At 37.1% G+C, this 19,099-nt stretch overlaps 1 protein-coding gene across 1 annotated transcript in view; it reads right to left on the bottom strand.

The window, feature by feature from the left end:
* The window catches only part of LOC149840532 (NAD(P)-binding Rossmann-fold superfamily protein), a 33,370-nt gene that overhangs the window by 5,074 nt on the left and 9,197 nt on the right, over positions 1-19,099 (bottom strand). The window contains exons 6-12 of the mRNA XM_090003193.1: positions 10,430-10,582; positions 10,217-10,253; positions 8,471-8,553; positions 7,338-7,412; positions 3,103-3,177; positions 2,649-2,735; positions 2,469-2,581 (exon numbers count right to left, since the gene is read on the bottom strand). Of these exons, the coding sequence (XP_089859319.1) occupies positions 2,469-2,581; positions 2,649-2,735; positions 3,103-3,177; positions 7,338-7,412; positions 8,471-8,553; positions 10,217-10,253; positions 10,430-10,582 (623 nt within the window). The remainder of the gene's footprint in view (positions 1-2,468; positions 2,582-2,648; positions 2,736-3,102; positions 3,178-7,337; positions 7,413-8,470; positions 8,554-10,216; positions 10,254-10,429; positions 10,583-19,099) is intronic.

The following is a 19,099-nucleotide window of genomic DNA, read 5'->3' as shown; positions in this document are numbered from 1 at the left end:
CTCACAGGGTACCTCCTACCTCCATGCCACCATTATCTCCTTCTCCTCAGGTAAGTATTTCTGAGCATACCGTTGTCCCTACTTCTGATGATGATCTTCCCATTGCTCTGCGCAAGAGAAAGAGACAGTGCACTCTTTATCCCGTCTCGCAATTTGTTTCAGAAGTTAATCTTGGGGCATCTATGAAGAATTTTATTTATGCTCTGTCTGCCTCCTCTGTTCCGCTTCATCACAGTCAAGCTCTAGTCGACTCCAACTGGATGCAGGCTATGCGTGATGAGATGGATGCCCTATGGTCTCGAGACACTTGGGACTTGGTTGATCCTCCCACAGATGCAGATATTGTAGGCTGCAAATGGGTATATAGCATTAAATATAACTCGGATGGGTCGATTGAACGATACAAAGCCCGGTTGGTTGCAAAAGGCTACACTCAGACTTATAGTGTTGACTTTTTTGAAACTTTCTCCCCAGTTGCTCGTCTTGGCACTATTTGTCTCGTTCTTTCTGTTGTTGTGCACCATGGATGGCCCCTGTTTCAGTTGGATGTCAAGAATGCCTTTTTGTATGGGAATTTGCATGAAACTGTCTACATGCAACAACCCACAGGCTTCGAGGTTCAGGGGGAGTGTCAGAAGGTGTGCAAGTTGAAGAAGGCTATTTATGGCCTGAAGCAGAGTCCGTGGGCATGGTTTCACAAATTATTTGAGGTAATGTCGAGTTTTGGATTTGTCAGGTCAGCTTCAGATCACTTCTTGTTTATCAAGAAAACCAGTCCTGGAATTGTTGTTATGGTGGTATATGTCGATGATATCATATTAACAGGGAGCAGTGCCCAAGATATTTCTGCAACAAAAGATCATCTTCAGAAACACTTTGTTATTAAAGATCTTGGTCACCTTCGATATTTTCTGGGTATCGAGGTTGCAAAAAACAAAGAGGGCTTAGTGTTGTCTCAAAGAAAGTATGTGTTGGACTTATTAAAAGAGACTGGAATGCTAGGAGCTAAGCCAGCTAATATTCCAATGGATCCCAAAACTCACATGTTCGATGAGAAGTCTGACTCTGTGGATAGTGCCAGCTTTAGATCCTTGGTGGGTAAGTTGCTATATGTGACTGTTACTAGACCTGACATTTCATTAGCCTTCGATGAGAAGTCTGACTATGTGGATAGTGCCAGCTTTAGATCCTTGGTGGGTAAGTTGCTATATGTGACTGTTACTAGACCTGACATTTCATTAGCCGTGAGTAAAATTAGTCAGTTCATGGACAAACCTACAAAAGTTCACTGGGATGCAGCTATGATGGTTCTTCGGTACTTAAAGTCATCTCCTGGTAAAGGTCTGTTGTTTAAACGAAATCCATCTTTGGACGTTGTTGCTTACACTGACGCAGATTACGCAGGATCTGTTGAAGATAGAAAGTCAACATCTGGATTTTGTGTGTTTGTGGGAGGAAATCTTGCTACCTGGAGGAGTAATAAACAAACCGTTGTAGCCAGGTCGAGTGTTGAATCTGAATACCGAGCAATGACCCAGACTGCAGCTGAGATTATGTGGGTGAAATCAGTCTTGACTGAGCTTCAGGAGAAAGTATCCCTACCTATGTTGATGATGTGTGACAATAGGGTTGCTACATATATTGCCAACAACCCAATGTTTCATGAAAGGACTAAACATATTGAAGTTGACTGTCACTATGTTTGCGACTTGGTTCAGGCTAGGTATATATGCACCGATCATGTATCTTCCGAAGATCAAGTAGCTGATGTTTTTACCAAAGCCCTGGCGAGACCAAATTTCTCAAAATGTTGTGACAAGCTGAGCATGATTGATATCTATGATCCAGCTTGAGGGGGAGTGTTGAGATTAAGAGGTTTTAAGTTTTAAGTTTGTTGAGAATAGGTGGTTTAAGTTTAAATCTTCTTAGTTTGAAGGTTATTTGAAATTTTTATTTAATAAGGGATTTAGATGTAATTTATTCTTTTGGCCTCTCTCTATTTAACATAGAGAGCAGCCCTAATATGAATTAACAAGTTCTCTTATTGTGCAGCTCTCTCTCTCTCTCTCTCTCTCTCTCTCTCTCTCTCTCTCTCTCTCTCTCTCTCTCTCTCTCTCTCTCTCTCTCGGTTTCTGCGCATCTCACCTTACCTTCTACACCTACATTTCAGGTAGCCGTTTATCATATGCAACATGAAATTTCAACCATCAAATCTCTTGCTGCATTTGTTTTCTTCCTCATCCAAATCTGACTCAGAATTGAGGTCCTTCAGTAACAATAATTTAGTGGCCACGCTACATGATATCAATAGTCACTCTTTTAGGGCATAGCCTGCCTTGAACAATTTATCTAACTAATGATTGTGGAAAATATTTTGGATTTCATTTTCTAACAAGTGTTCCCTGCTTAGAAAAATAGTGTGATGGAAGTCTGTATAGAGGAACTATACTAGCTGCATGCAGAATTACCTGATGTTCCACTCATTATCAACATGAAGTGGTCCCTCATCGGACACTGTTTCAGTTTCCGTCATTGCCTTGGCCGCAGCATCTCTTACTGGTTTCAACTGGGCATACTCTTTCTGCACAGCAATAAAATGTTCACACCCAAATAACTATCCAAAAGGGACTTGAAGAACACACACATACCTGGCGTTCTAGGCAAGCTGAATTTGAACATTGTGTATTTGGTCGCATCTCCATTGTCGGGAAGAAATCTTTTAGGGCATTGTATCCCTGCAACAACAATATGGTCAAAGACTCATTTTAGAAGAGAACACAAACAGTCCACCCCCTATTCAGGAAAAGACAATATTAAAGTATTTATCTTTAAGTCAAGTAACAAAAAGCTCATTGGTGCATTAATCTTTCAAAACAATTATAACACGTAAATTTTTTATGTAAAAACTCACAAAGAACGCCCAAAAAGGAATTTAGGTGAAAACAAATTGGCAGTAATTAAGCATATAAATAATTTGTGTGTTATAGAAGAGTGGAGAACATATCAAAAGTAGACCGATTACAGGAGAGAGAGAGAGAGAAGTACAATAAGAAAACTACTAAAATACACACACACATATGTATATATGTATATGAAAATTACCAAGTATTTGGTCACTTGTCCAAACTTGAGGAGGAATTTAAGGGCATTCTGAACTAAGAGACCAGCAACAACCCCCTGCAAGAGAATAACAGCAATCATGCAGCTCACATTAAAAAGCATCAATCTTATGCAATATCAGAAACTCAGCAAAATCAAATTAGAGAAAATTAAAATTTACTCAAAAATACCATGATAATATCGTAATAAGATCATGATATTTTAACACTAATATCTTGATATTTTCAAAATATCACCGATATCTGTGAAAATGTACATATACACACACCAAATTTCTATTGTTTCCAAATCAAGACTTAATATTATTAAAAGTGAAACAAATGCCATAGTTGGCAAACCCGTGACTCGAACTCGGATCACCCGAGCCTTGACTTGTGGGTCAACGAGTCGACTCGGTAACTCGGACGGGTTAGGAACAAAATTTTTAGTGTTTTTTTTTAAATAATACTTTAAATATTGAATATAACACTATGTTTTCTACAATATGAATGCAAATAATCAAACTCCAAGCAGCAAATTCACTAAACAAAGCATCAAAGAATAAAAACTACAAAATATCTGAATAAAAAATAAATAAGCTTCATAGCTGCACATACATAAGAACAATAATGAAAAACAAAATTGCACAATGCATATTTAATAATTACAAAGAAAAGAAAAGTGAAAACCCCCTAAATGTGGGGGTTTATTTGTTGTCCACACAATCCCACACTGCATACACAGAGACATGGTACAAAAAATGGTGAAAAACACCCAAAGTGTGCATCGTGCACACTGCAATATAGGGAAACCCCCTGCAGTGTGGACAAAAAAAAATCTATGGCCCCCAACAGAGACGAGACAAAGAGAGAGTGAGGGTGTCGCTTCAGAGAGAGAGAGAGAAAGAGTCAGCTTGCCTCGAAGAGAGAGAGAGAGAGAGAACCTGGTTATTGGCGGAGCTGGTGGTTGCCAGCGATCGTCAGTGATTGCCGACAGTCGCTAGGGTTCCTTTTCGTCGACTGGAGAGTGCCAGAGCGGGAGAGAGTCGACAATCGAGAGTCGGTACCCTTCTCAAAATTTTTATACTTTAAAACCAGTTTGTCTAAAAATGAACTGGAGAATCGGGTCAAAACTGGTTCGTATGGTCTCAAACCTAAATTGTCCGATTTAGGACTGACTCGGCACGTTGCCAAGTCAGGCGATTCACCGCCGATTCACGCCCGATCCTGGCTAAAATAGGTTTGGGGTGAATCGGTGGCTCAGTTAATGGGTGATACAATCCGACTTGGGCGATTCCTGAGTCAGGTTTGCCAACTATGAAAAATACAAAAACAAAAAAGTCTTCGTGGTCATGATATTGATTGTACTCAATGTAGGTTTGACAGTATTCATGAAGCTATGTCACATGGGTGCGGGTGCGGGGATGCGGCACTTTCAAAAAAACTGGGTGCGGGGGTGCGGCAAATATATATATATATATAAAGTCCAAAAGTTGGACATAAATGACCCTGGGAGTGTTGACTGCACCCTGGGTCAGGTTGACCGCATCGGGTGCAGGTGCGACACGGGTGCGGCACCTAGTTGGAGAATACCTGTGACATATAGGGCAAAAAAAATTTCTTGGCAAAATTTTTTTTAAGTCCGAGAATTGGACCAAAATGACCCTGGGTGCGTTGACCACACCCAGAGTCGGGTTGACCGCACCCGCATCGAGTGGCGTCGACGTGGGTGTGGCACCCTGCTAGCCGAATCCCTGTGACATAGTCATGAAGTGTCATTATGTGAATGATACTCATAAAGCTATGTTATTTGGACACTAACACGGGTGTCAGACACACGATAGGTCTTAAAAAACTAGATACTTGGACACTGCAATATATATATATATATATATATATATATATATATATATATATATATATATGAGAAGGGGGATGGTCTGCCCCTTGTCCTCCCCTTCAAAATATCTATATTAAATATGTTTTTTGGCAAATTTGATCATATGGATTTGATCTCCATGTTTGAAAACATATGAATATACTCTTGGATCAAACTTTTTTGATGTGTACATAGGATTTTACAAGGTTCAAAAAATCAATGGTTCTGAGATTTTTGAAAATTTTCACGTTATAAAATCTTGACTACAAATAAAAAAATCTTAACCCAAGAGTCTATTGACTCTATTCATATGTTTTCAACCATGAAGATCACATCCATACAGTCAGATTTGCCAAAATACATATTTAACATACAAATCTTGAAGAGGAAGACAAGGGGTGAACCATTTATTGGGTAGACAATCTCTCTCTCTCTCTCTCTCTCTCTCTCTCTCTCTCTCTCTCTCTCTCTCTCTATATATATATATATATATATATATATATATATGAGATAAAAGAGAGATTTAAATAATTATGCAACCAAAACCATAAAATATAAAATACACACTCTTTACCATTTGTAATTTGAACCTTGATAATTTATACTTTTATTAACACATAAAAGTCAAAAATAGATCATCAAGACTAATGGGAGTGCCAATGCGTAATGGATACTTCCCAGGTAAGTATCTTCCGCACCCTAGAATAGTTGACACTTCCTTGTTAATTCATAAAGCTGGGCACCCTTGTCCTTTAGTCAAGAAACTGGACACTCCTTGGACACTGTGTGTCCAAACATAATTTAAGGTGTCGGACACCCAACACGCACATCCAAATTTTTGCATACTTCTAATTTTAAAAATGGTGTGTCAGTGTCAGAAGTGTCTGGCATCGACACTTCAGCTTGGGCGAAGTGTCCATGTAACATAGCTCGTAAGTGTTATCTGGGCCCAGAAACAGGAAGTTAACAGAAGTGACCATGTGACATAATGGAAGAAAAAGGAGCAAGAAGGATCTAAAAATGCTCAAGGGAGTGCAACTATGGGAATACAAACGTAAGAAGAGAAAAAAATAGAAAAAAAAGTAGAAATATATAAAAAAAGTTTATCTTAAGTGTTCTTAGTGCATCTTTACTACGTTCTTAGTGTAGTATTATGTATAAATCACATTTAATGGTTTGACAGCAGCCGGTTCAATGATTGAAGTTACTAATGGAATTTAGAATTCATGCAACATTATATTTACTTGATACCAAGGTTGTAAAAAGCATATCAGAGACCACATTGACTGGGCCCAAAAAAATATTCATATTGTATCATAAATAATTGTTTTGTTTTATTAAAAAATATAAAAAATCTAAAAAAATAGAAAAAATCTAAAATATTCACAATGTAAGAAACAATGATATTAGCTTCAAAATAAAACCATAATATTACATATTAAACTACAATGAACTATATAAAACACCAAGCACCCAATTATCAAGATAATATGTAATGAATGGCATGCATATCTCATAAGTCATAAGATACAAGGGTGTATTGTACGATACAGCTTATACAAATATGATACACACTTGTATCGAGATATGAGTGTGTATCGTATCGAGCTATGTCACAGGGATTCGGCTAGCAGGGTGCCGCACCCGCATCAACGCGACTCGACGCGGGTGCGGGTGCGGCACCGGGTGCGGTCAACCCGATCCTGGGTGCGTTGACCGCACCCAGGATCATTTAGGTCCATTTTTTTTGGATTTTTTTTTTTTTAAAATTGCCCTATGAAATGGGCTGTGAAATTTTTTTAAAAAAAAAATCTGCTGACAGCTGCTGTCGCTGCTCCTGCCTTTTCAATTTCGTAAAGGATTTTCTCTCTCCACAATAAATGACAGCAACTGACAGCAGCTGTTGCTCCTGCCTTTTCAATCCTGATTCTTCTTTTTCGTAAAGGATTTTCTCTCTCCATAATAAATGATAATGATGGTGGTAGCCTTGCTGATCCTTCTTTTTAGTAAAGTATTTTCACTGTTCTCCTGACGAGATGGGTGCATGCAGCTGTATATAAAATGAAATTTGAAAAAATCCGCGTCGTATATATATATATATATATATATATATATTTACATTTTTGCCCCTGCCGCACCCCCGCACCCTGGTTTTTTGGAAGTGCTGAATCCCCGCACCCGCACCCATGTGACATAGGTATCGAGTTACATGATAGTTAAGAATAGGATGTACATCATATGATACAGAAAGATACAACACTACTTGATACAGTTGATTATAAACAGAAGCAATGAAAATAAAGGTGGATACAGTTGATTATAAACAGAAGCAATGAAAATAAAGGTGGATATTAAGTTACCATGGTAGTTGGTAAAGATGCAGCACAAACACCTTCACGCTTAAGAGTGCGCTCATCAACTCCAGATGCAACAACCTATAAGAAAGTGAAGCACATTAGCTATCTTGCATAGTCTTAAAACACCTAATTAGTGTTACAGTGTTAATACAAAACACCTCGTTATGTGCTCTCGAGTACCGACAGAAAAATATTTAAACAAAAATATGATAAGAAAACAGGCATCCAGGGCTTTAGTAATTCATTCATCACATGCACTTCATGCAACACAGTAAACCATAGACAAAACCAAAGTACGCAAATAATGCAAGGCATTTTGGTACACTAACCACAGCAAAAGCCAAGATGAACTTGGTGTTTATCCTGCAATTGATGCAGACAAGTCCCCTCTAAAGATCATTTCAAGAACATCAGAGTGTTCCTTACAGCTTTTTACAATTTGGGTTTTTACATCTAGGGACCTAACATATGACAAATTTTTGTTGCCTACCGCAGTTTTCAAATACTTAAGATAAATACTTACTTTTGAAGAAATTGCTCAAATGACCACTTGAGTTACTTTTTATATCATCAAACTCTAGCTAACTCTTCAAAATGACACATTTAACCTTTTTGTAGCTCCTCATTTGTGTGGATACAGTTAAGGAGCAAATAAGTAATTTCAAGGGTAAAAGTAACACAGACAGTCGTCCCAGCAATATCATGAAAAGGTAGGTGTTTATCTTAGAAATTTAAAAAGTGAGCAGATAAACATAAATTCATGATACAATAGGTACTTATACGTAGACTACTTTGCAAATTTATTAACACTATATCTGAGTTAGTTCAGTCTTTGGGCATCAGGCTTATCACTAAAGGTGAGATTGCCCATTACACCCCCAGAGACACACCCACACAAAGTTGTCCTCAAGAGTGTTTCAAGGACATTAGAGTGTCCCTTGCAGCTTTTTGCATATTTATTAATTATTATATAAAACATATCCAGGTTCAGTCTTTGGGCATCATGCATATTGGTAAAGATGAGATTGACCATTACACACACACACACACACTCTTCCAGTGCAGTTTAGAAGGATAAACTATAGTCTCACAAGCCTCTTGAATGACCTAAAGAGTGAAAATGGAGTTGAACATACCAAAGGAGGAGCACATGCAAAACAAGCAGTTTCTCCAGGAATCAGCAATTGTATATGACCAGAAACAGCATTTTCAGAGACACCTGTCAAAAAAATTGTTACATGAAACCAGAGTCTTCTCCCACCTAAAGAAACCACATATAATCATATCAAATAGGAAGATCAACTAAACAGAAACATTGAGAAAATCACCAGTATCAAATAGAAAACAAGGTGGCACAAAATAGCAATGACACCTTAAAATTGCGTACAAATTAGATGGATAAGAAAAATCCACATGCACATTTCAACTTTCATCTAGATTTTGTCAGAATTTGACTTATTGATGACGCATGTGTTAGTATGAATATCATGTTACATCTGCTTTATCCTTGACTTAGGTTTAGACTTTACAGTGGCATACTTGCATCTTAGAAGGTAAAGAATGAACACAGAATTTCTCATTTCTCCTGTTCTTGCTCTCCTGCTTAATAATTCCATGATACCAAAACAATATAAATCATTTGCTTTTAATGCTCTAAGTCACTCAGTATGAAACTTCACCTGAAATCTCACTGCAACCACAGCTCTCTGAGATCTCTGCATTTCCAGCCCATAGATTAATGTTAATATACTCGCCTACTATCTGACAGCTTGACAGCTGATGAACCTTTCATTCACAAAATTTGTTCTCTAAGCACATTTTTTGCTTTCCTCAACCAAAGCTGGAACTTGTTTCATCCCTCTCCAAGCTACCGCTTAACTCTGAAGTCTCAACCTAATCAATGTCTGACCTAATCAGACTAATTATTCACTTTAAAGGTGCATGGAGCTACCTAAACATTAGAGAGAATTCTGTTGTATGTTTGAATGCTGCAGATTGCAGATCTCAAATCCGCGTATTGAACCTGGCATGGGGCCCACACAAAGATTCAAGACAAACAAACACTAAAACTCAGATTCCCCAAAAATAGGGATCTAAGATTCCCACTCTAAGGGGGGGAAATTTGCGACCATCACTGGCATGAATGAAATCCACTAAAAGTTCTAGTCAGTTTTTTTTTCATCTTTCTAGGGATTGTGAAAATGGATATTGACACTCGACAATGAGTTTCACAAGCATAATTCTCCCAGTCAACCATAATGTTTCCACATTTCAATTTTGTGGAAACCCTGTCTTCAACTTCCGACCAATGAATTACCCTCGAGCAGCCCTTTGTGATGGCATGACCAGATACTAAGGGGCAGGTTACCAAGTATATATTAAACCACCCTCCCAATTTCTGAAGCAGAGCACACTCCCTTCTACTTTCTGCTTTATTTATTCCCCAACTTGCCTTTATTGCCTGATTTATTCTCCTTTAGATGTTCTCAATTTTGACTAGTCATTTTTTTCCATGAAAATGTCCTTACAAGACAAACAAATTTTTTGCAACACTCAAATACATAATGTTTATAACCTACACCACATATGTGATATATATATATATATATGCATTTCATTCCCAATTTTGTGTGTACAAGCCATGCAACATTATGCTGTTAATCATGGCCAAGTTGCATGTGACAATTTATGTGTTAGAAAAATCAATCAAAAGAGACAGACAACTTTGTGTAAGCATATATTGCGTCGTGATTCCTAGGCCCAGCACAGAAAAAATAATTCTAAGAGTGTGTCAAATAAATAAACACAGGACACAAATTATTAAGAACCTACAGGAGTAATTCATAAAGAGAAAATATATGATGTAAGAGTATATTGCATACCAGATTCCATCCATGTCTTGTTGAGCTCATTGCAAGCCTGAATAAACTCATGTCAGATCTGAGTACTAAAAATAGCCTTAAAATCCTAAACTATTGCATGAAAGGGTTCATAATATATCATGAACAAACATGATTCATGATTTTTTTGTAATCCTTGAGGAATATGCCCTGGATATAGCAATATATGATTGCAATTTTGAGAAATGAAAGTACCTGGTTCACAACCATACGAGCTTCATAATTGTCGACACAGCTCAAGACTAGATCAACTCCATTGAAATCCTTACCTGAGCCAAAATGTCTAGAAGTCAGGCTCTTCATAAAAGTTTCAAAGCCTTTAACAGTTGTGATGTTGAATGTATAGCTCTGCATACAAATAAGAAAAGAAATATAACCATGCAAGTAAGCATCAGCATGTAAACCAAATAATCTGTGCACCTTTAGTAACAAAGGTTTCGAGCAACCATATCCATAAAATCCAGCATTACATATTTAATTAATAACTGTGTGTGCTTCAGAATCCTCAAATGACAATTGATCAAAGATTGGTTTGGACATGCTGAAAAAATGTATTAAGTAAAAAGCTTCAGGGAGCATTTGAAACGTCGGGACACACTGTCTGTGGCATGCCCCCAGAATAGGGCCCACGCATGCCCGCACAAACGCGGGACACACGCATGCCGCAGGCACCATTTGGCTGACCAAAACCGTTCCGTCCTCCCCCGTGGAATGGTTTGGGACAGGATATAGCAGGACAAAAAAAGGGGAAAGCATCCCGCCTTCCCATGACTGCTCACTCTCCCCCCCCCCCCACCCGGAGTTCTTTAAACAACATACTCTCTTCGGCGTGCCCAGTTCAAGGAGGTGCTCTCTCTCTCATTAGGGTTTGGATCTGCAATGATGATGGGGATTTCCATCAATTTTAGGGATTTTGTTGCCACTAGATTTTCGATTCATGGCAGAGATGATGAGGCTTTGATTCATGACGGTGATGATGGGGCTTTTGATCGGATTTCGGGGATTTTGTTGTCCTTAGGGCTTTGGTTCATGGCAGTGATGATGTTTTAATCCCTATTTTTGCAATTTATTTAGTGAATGCATACTAAATCTGAATTTTTAATTATGCTTAGATTTTAGGGGTTTTGTATTTTACATATTTTTGCAATTTATTAAGTGAATGCATGTTAAATTTTATTTTTTCATCTATGATTAGATTTTATGGGTTTTGTATTTTAATCCTTATTTTTGCAATTTATTGAATGAATGAATGCTAAATCTGATTTTTTTCTGTTATGCTTGGATTTTAGGGGCTTTGTACTTTGCTCCCTATAATTTATTAAGTGAATGCATGCAAATTTTTTTTAGTATGCTTAGATGTTAGGGATTTTGCATTTAGTCCTTATTTTTCCAATTCATTGAGTGAATGCATGTTGAATCTGAATTTTTTCGTGTATGCTTAGATTTTAGGGGTTTTGCATTTTAATCCACATTTTTGTAATTTATTGAGTGAATGTATGTTAAATCTGGATTTTTTTGCTTGCTTAGATTTTTTTGTCAAAATACACATTTTAAACTTTTTTTATATTTGTTCAAGTTGTCCATGATGATGAATCAAACGCGGGACACATGGACAGTAGCGTTCTAAAGTGGTTGATCCAAACACCAGACAAGAACACCTGTAATTGTCCTGAACATGGTCAGGACAGGACAGAACAGAACATGATGTCCTTGTCCAAGCCTGTTTGCCAATCAAATGCCCCCTCAAGGAACTGAAGGCACATCTAGCATCTTCACATCAAAATCTTATAAGCAATACTCCTACAGGCAAAATACATCATCTATTTCCCAGGCATTTTCCAGGAAATTTCCATTTAAATTATCAAAATCCCAAAATGTAGTTGACAAGTGCCTCTGTAGTGTTTCAAATTTGAAATATTAGCCAAGAACAAAACACAAAATTTTCAAAATACAACCTTTGAGGATGTTGACAAAAGCATGTAGCATCTGATTATCATAGAACAACGAAGAATTGATTAGAATATAATCTACGAATGTGTTATAACTTATTTTTGGTATGTGCAAGGATGCTATTCTGCCTTTAGAAGGCTACATTACTTTTACTCAGAACTCAATTGAGTCCCAGCTGGGCCCTGTAGACTCAAGCTGATATGTCTGAGCTCTCCATAGCAGACCAAGTTTGATGAAGTTGGTCATGTCAATTTAGTCACCTCTGACTGTACACAATCTTGAAAATAAACAGTTATTTGTCAAATACCATGTTGTAGAAGTGTGAGGAAATACAAGCCTCCAATTACAAACCAAATGTCCACCAATAAACCAAATGGACAAGCACAAATGTGTCACTAAGGACACACTCACAAAACCCACAAAGAATAAGGGGGTTCACCCCTATTTATACACACAAGAGAGTCTCAATAGAGACGTTGGAACTAGTCCAATGGCTCTATTGTAGCTGTATTGTAGCTGTTGGACTAGTTCCAACAGAAAGTTGACTAGTTCAAAAAGAACCTAACTAAAGTAAAAAAAAATAGTTAAAACATATTTACAACTAATATATACATATATAATATATATGTATACATATCAAGGTTTCCAGACTATGAAGTGGATGCGGGAAACGATACGAGAAGTGGAAGCAAGAAGCGATGCATTTTAAAATATATAGGAAGCGGGAAGTGAGGAATAAAAAAAAACAATATAAGAATTGAATGGAAAGAGAAATGGAATGTAAATAAAAGCTGAAGTAAAAGTGACTTATTAAATTTCATGATTTTTTAGTGTAAGAATTAAATTTTTAACAAAATCTAAAAATGATGACTGCCAATTTAGAGAAAGCACACGGAAGTGAGTGAGAAGCGTGAGAGGAAACACAAAAACATGAAAAGTAGAGTGAGAAAACATATAAGAAGAATAGATGAAGTGTGTGGAAAGCATAGGGGAAGCGTGGGAGAATCGAGATTCCCATCAAGTTTCGGAAGCGAGAAGTATCGCACTTCCAAAGCGAGTTTCTGGGAAGCGATCTTCCCACCTATCAAAAAGCTTCTGGTATATATATATATATATATATATATATATATATATATATATATATATATATATATATATATATATATATACAAATTATCATGTCTATACAATTTTAACAAAAAGCTGGAAAGGTTTTGGATTAACAAAAAATAAAAGAAGATTTTTGAAGAAAAAAACTCACATTTTAGTGCTTGTGTGTGTATGCTTCGGACAACCAGGTACTTCCAAGCTATAGGTGTAACAATAGCATGCATGTGAAGGTGAAAAATGCCATGAACTTCTTCATAAATTGGGAAGAATCCTTTTTTTATTTATAACATGAAGAAACCACACTCGCAATGGAGACCTAGCTTGCCATATGTATGGTTGCCATCCCAGTAGCATAAAACTCCGTGGGCACACCCCTTTCCCTCAGGGAGTCACCTTGCTTCGACGAATGCAAGGGGGTGATGCCCATGGGAATGGAACCTTGACCGCTCCTCTAGCAGCCTAGGCCCCTCCCACTACACCAAACCCCTTTGGGGCTGGGAAGAATCCTTTTACTTTCCTAGAAACTCATGAAAAGATTGTTTATGATACTATCAAGCATCAAGTATCCATACATCATTATGGAACAATAAATGAGAGTTATATCAACAGTTCATCTTGTGAGTTAACATCCTATGTGGAGCTACTGGTTAATGTAGTTCTCTGTTATAGTTCTACAATAAAATTTTAAATGTGGTTGGTGATAAGCAGTTTTCAGCTAATAATGTATTAAGTTCTATGTCGGAGTGGCTTGTTGTGCTAGCTAACAATGTTGTGGTCGGACTGGCAACCATCGGGTTGTTTTTAAAGCAAGCCCATTTTTCTCAAATTTTCACCTTTTCCATATGGTGGCTTCTCATTAATGAGTTCCCATTGGTTCCTGTAACACAAACATAAACATGAGCAAAATTTTGTGGCATACTTCTCATTGAAACCATTCATTAGCATATGACTTGTTAGAGTAGCATAAGTATGCCATAAAGAACATTTACAATCACACTTTTATGGTTGAAATTGTGTCACAAAGAAGGCCGTAGAAAAAAATACTATTATTTGGTCATTTAATCTGATCAACAAGAAGGAGTCTCATCGCTTTAGTTTCAGACTGTCACACAGATAGTCCATTTTGGCCCCGAATTTCATGCCCCTGTATTGTTAAATCATATGTATTCATACATATATATATATAATACTATAATACCCGATAGGGGTATTATAGTCTTTTCACAGTTGTTTTATTAAACAACTCTTTTTTCTTTTATTTATTTTCTGTTTTTATTGTCTTTTTTACCTTTTTATTTTTTATTTTCACGCCAAAGAGGGGCCCCCAATGGTCACAAATGTGACCGTTGGGGGCTCCCGACGACTCTTTGGGAGCCCCCTTTTGGCCTCCTTTTTGAACCCTCCTTGTGTGTATAAATAGGGGTAGAACCCTCTGTATTCTTTAAGGTTGTAAAGCCTTAGTGCTCTCTCTCTCTCTTTCTCTCAATAAAGAGATTTTATATTTTAGCTTGTGATTTCTTTAAAGCCTATGTACTTATTGTCCCTTAGTGGACTTGGCTATTATTTCTTTTGTGTATTAGTCCATTGTGGGACATAGTGAATGCTTTTTAGCATTCTTTACCTTTCCGCATACTTCATTACATGGTATCAGAGCCATTCGGTTCTTAGAGGAAGAAGCGTGATATTCATTTTCACATACATTGTCTCTTTCCTTCACACTCTTTTGTGACATCATGGAATCCAAAATCGACCTATCCTTCAAGCTCAACGGAAAGAACTACATGATGTAGGCATCGGCAATGGAGAACAACCTCAAAGGTAAGAAACTTTGGGGTTATGTTATGGGTTCTATTCCGGAACCCCAATTGGAGCTCACCAAGATGGAAGGAAGCCATGAAAAAACTCTTGAGGGAGATGCTCGCCTCAAAGCCATTGAAGACCACCAAAAGAAAGTTGAAGATTGGGAAAACAATCACGCCAAAATCCTTGTTTGGTTCATGAACAATGTTGAACTCAAGGTATGTGCTAATATAGTCAAATTTCGCCGAGCCAATGAGGTTTGGTTCTTTATGAAGGGTATGTATACCCAAAAAGACCTTGCAAGAGCGTACTTTTTGCAAGAAAAAATTAGAACCACCAAATAAGGTGATTCAAGTGTTCAAGATTACTATAGTGCATTAAACCCACTATGGGATGAGTTGGCTCTTTTAGAGCCAAAATGGCTAGCTATGGAAGATGTTGAATTAAGGCAAAAACAAATGAAACAAGATCGATTGTTCCAATTTTTTTTTGTTTACGTACCAAATTTGAGCAAGTGAAGTCATCACTTCTCCATAGATTCATTTTTCCTCCAATAGAGGACGCCATTGTCGAAATCACTCAAGAGAAAAACTAGGCTTGGCATGAGCAAAAACATTGATGAAGTACTTAACGTATCCAAACCCGGCAACAATGTCAAAACCTATAAACCACCCCACTTTGAAAAACAAGGAAACTATAGTCGAAGAAGAAAGATGATTGTATGTCATCATTGCTATGAGTCGGGTCACATTAAGCCTGCTTGCCCAAAGCTCAATGGAACATTCAAGTCTAAGGTGGTCTCTCTTGAAGAATCCACCACCAAAGAAGATGAAGTCAAGAACGGTGACCTCAAGGAGACTCTTGGTCAAATATCTATGTATCTTCAACAAATTCTTAAAGTTACTTCCTCCACATGCGGTCATTGCGTCTACATCATCACTCGGTACGTATTCTTGGATCTTAGACTCCGGAGCATCCGTTCATATGACCCCTCATGAAAATGCTTTAACTGATGTATGCACCAATTCAAAAGGTTCATGTGTTTCTACGACCGACGAAACTTTTTTAAAAATCACAAGTATTTGAACACTTAACTCTAAAAATTCTCAAAATCCTTTTGTTCCTAAAGTAAGAGTTGTTCCAAAACTAAATTTGAATCTTTTTTCGGTTTCCCAAATTGTCGACCATGGATGTGAAGTATCTTTCTCATCTAATGGTTGCTTTATACAGGATCTTCAGTCCGGGAAGCGGATTGGGTAAGGCCATAGAAAGGGGGATCTCTACTGTATGGATCATCTAAACCTTCCTACAAACTCTTTTTGTACGTATGTTCAAGATAAAAGCATTGAAACTTGGCATAAAAGACTTGGACATCCAAGTTATTCTAAAATGTATCTTTTTCCATTTGAAAACAAATTTTGTAAGGAAAAAAACATTAATTGCAAAGATTGCATTTTTTTGGAAAATGAAGTCTATTCCATTTCTAACTAAAACTTTTCTTTCTACAAGACCTTTTGAATTGGTGCACTCGGATGTTTGGGGTCCATCTCCGGTCATGTCTAAAGGTGGTTACTCTTACTATGTCACTTTCATCGATGACTTCACTAGATATATTTGGATTTATTTTCTTAGTCATAAATCCGAAGTATTTTCCTTCTTTATAATTTCATATGAAAATACAAAATCAATTTCAAAGTAATATATTCATTCTTAGATCCGATTCTGGTGAAGAATATTTATCTACCGAATTTCAAAATTATTTGAAACAAAATACGATTTGTCATCAAAAATCGTGTCCTAGAACTCCACAACAAAATGGACTAGCGAAAAGAAAACATAGGAATATTATAGAAACCGCTAGAACATTTCTTGTCTCTAAAAATATTTCAATTTTTTTGGGGGCCGAAGCCGTCTTGACTTCAACATATTTAATCAATAGAATGCCTTCTTCTAAACTAAAGAATGTCTCTCCATATGAAAAACTTTTCAAATTCTCACCCGACTACAATCGCCTACGCATCTTTGGTTGTAAATGCTTTGTCCTCTTACATAAGAGAGATAAGTTATCTCAAAAGGCGATTGAATGTGTCTTTTTGGGCTATGAGGAAAATAAAAAAGGCTATAGATGTTTTGATTTTAAAAATAACAAACTATATGTTTCAAATAATATAACTTTCTTAGAAGAAGAGAATGGATTTGAAAACCTAGGAAAACAAAATAAAATTGACTACATATTTTTAAATGATCTTATAGATCATATATATGATGATTCTATGAATCATTCGAAAAATATAGAAGATACTTGTGATGTATCCAATATTGACATATCACCAATTAATGGTGATATCAATATTAATGTTTATACCCGAAAAGACCAAGAAAGGCCTATCAATGCCTTGGAAACTTTTTTTCAATTTAATGAATCTTTAGAGGAACCCCTGTTAGGAGATCTTCTAGAGAATCAATTCCACCCAATAGATTTGTGTCATATGAGTTCCTATAACCTAATTATCGGGCTTGTCCAATAACACTACATTCATATTATGAACCCACTCATTATAATCAAGTCAAATCTATATCACATTGGGTTGAAGCCATGAAAATAGAACTAGATGCCTTACAATAGGCCAATACTTGGGAAATAGTCAAACTACCTTCACATAAAAAACCTATTGGATGTCGATGGGTCTTTAAGGTTAAAACCAAAAGCGATAAATCCTTAGAAAGATATAAGGTCAGGTTAGTGGCTAAGGGATATTCGCAAGAATATGAAATTGATTACGAGAAAACATTCGCTCTTGTGGCCAGAATGACAAGTGTTAGAACCTTAATAGTTGTCGCATCAATAAAAAAATGGCCTATTTATCAACTTGATGTGAAAATGTCTTTCTAAATGGAAATCTCAATGAAGAAGTATATATGGATCCGCCACCCGGAGTTACCATTGGACAAGGTTAAACTCTTAAACTTTTAAAGACTTTATATGGTCTTAAGCAAGCCTCAAAGGCTTGGTATAATCGATTTAGTGATATCATGATTAAATTGGGATTTCGTTTCTATTATACTGACAATGCTCTTTTTGTGAAAAGTGTAGGTACTAAGATTGTTATCTTATTACTTTATGTTGATGACATGATTATCACAGAAAATGATCAAGATAGTACAGTTAATGTTAAAAATATGCTAAAAGATAGCTTTGACATGTCTGATTTAGGCTTTCTTAGATATTTTCTTGGCATTGAAATTGCATATTCTCCCCGAGGATATATTCTATCACAGATGAAGCTTGTTGTAGATATATGTACTAAGTCTAGCATTTCAGATGATAAAAAGGTGGAGACTCCAGAAATAACAAATGCCAAATTAAGGTTGGAGGATGGGGTTCTTCTAGAAGATCTCATACCCTACAGACAACTCATCGGATCTCTCATATATCTGACTATCACCAGGCCTGACATCGCCCATACTTATCACTCTGCTAGCCAATTTCAGCATGCTCCTACAACTGTGCATATGGGTGTTGTGCTCCGGGTCATCCAATACATCAAAAACACCATAACTAAAGGGTTATTCTTATCATCATATTCTTCATTAAATTTACTTGTTTATACTGATACAGATTCGGGAGGTGATGTAAGGCAGGACCTGACTGGGTCTGTGCCACGTGACCCGGTCTGGGCCCAAGATTCTGATCCACTTCAGATAATGGACGATCGGACCCAGGAGCTGGATCTGATCGCAGGTAAGGTGACCCGATGCAAGGATGTGTTGCGTACCTACTCCAGACGAACGCAGAATCGAATGCCACAGGTCCAGCAAGAGGAGTCGAACCACGTCTTGGGTCCATGATTGGACCCCGAGACCCAGGGTCTGACTCACATCTTTATAAACTTGTGCCTAGGATTTCGTGGAGGGGAGATCAATATTGCAGCAGCTTTTCTTCTGTTTTGGATTTTCCTTATGTTAACAGTTACATTGGATTAGACTCGTATATTGTAGTTGTTT

The sequence above is a fragment of the Nuphar pumila genome, chromosome 4 (assembly GCF_984573655.1).
Source record: "Nuphar pumila chromosome 4, dmNupPumi1.hap1.1, whole genome shotgun sequence".
In the NCBI taxonomy this organism is placed as follows: Eukaryota; Viridiplantae; Streptophyta; class Magnoliopsida; order Nymphaeales; family Nymphaeaceae; genus Nuphar; species Nuphar pumila.
Note: the sequence above shows the minus strand (reverse complement) of the source record. Positions and strands in the feature narration are given on the sequence as shown.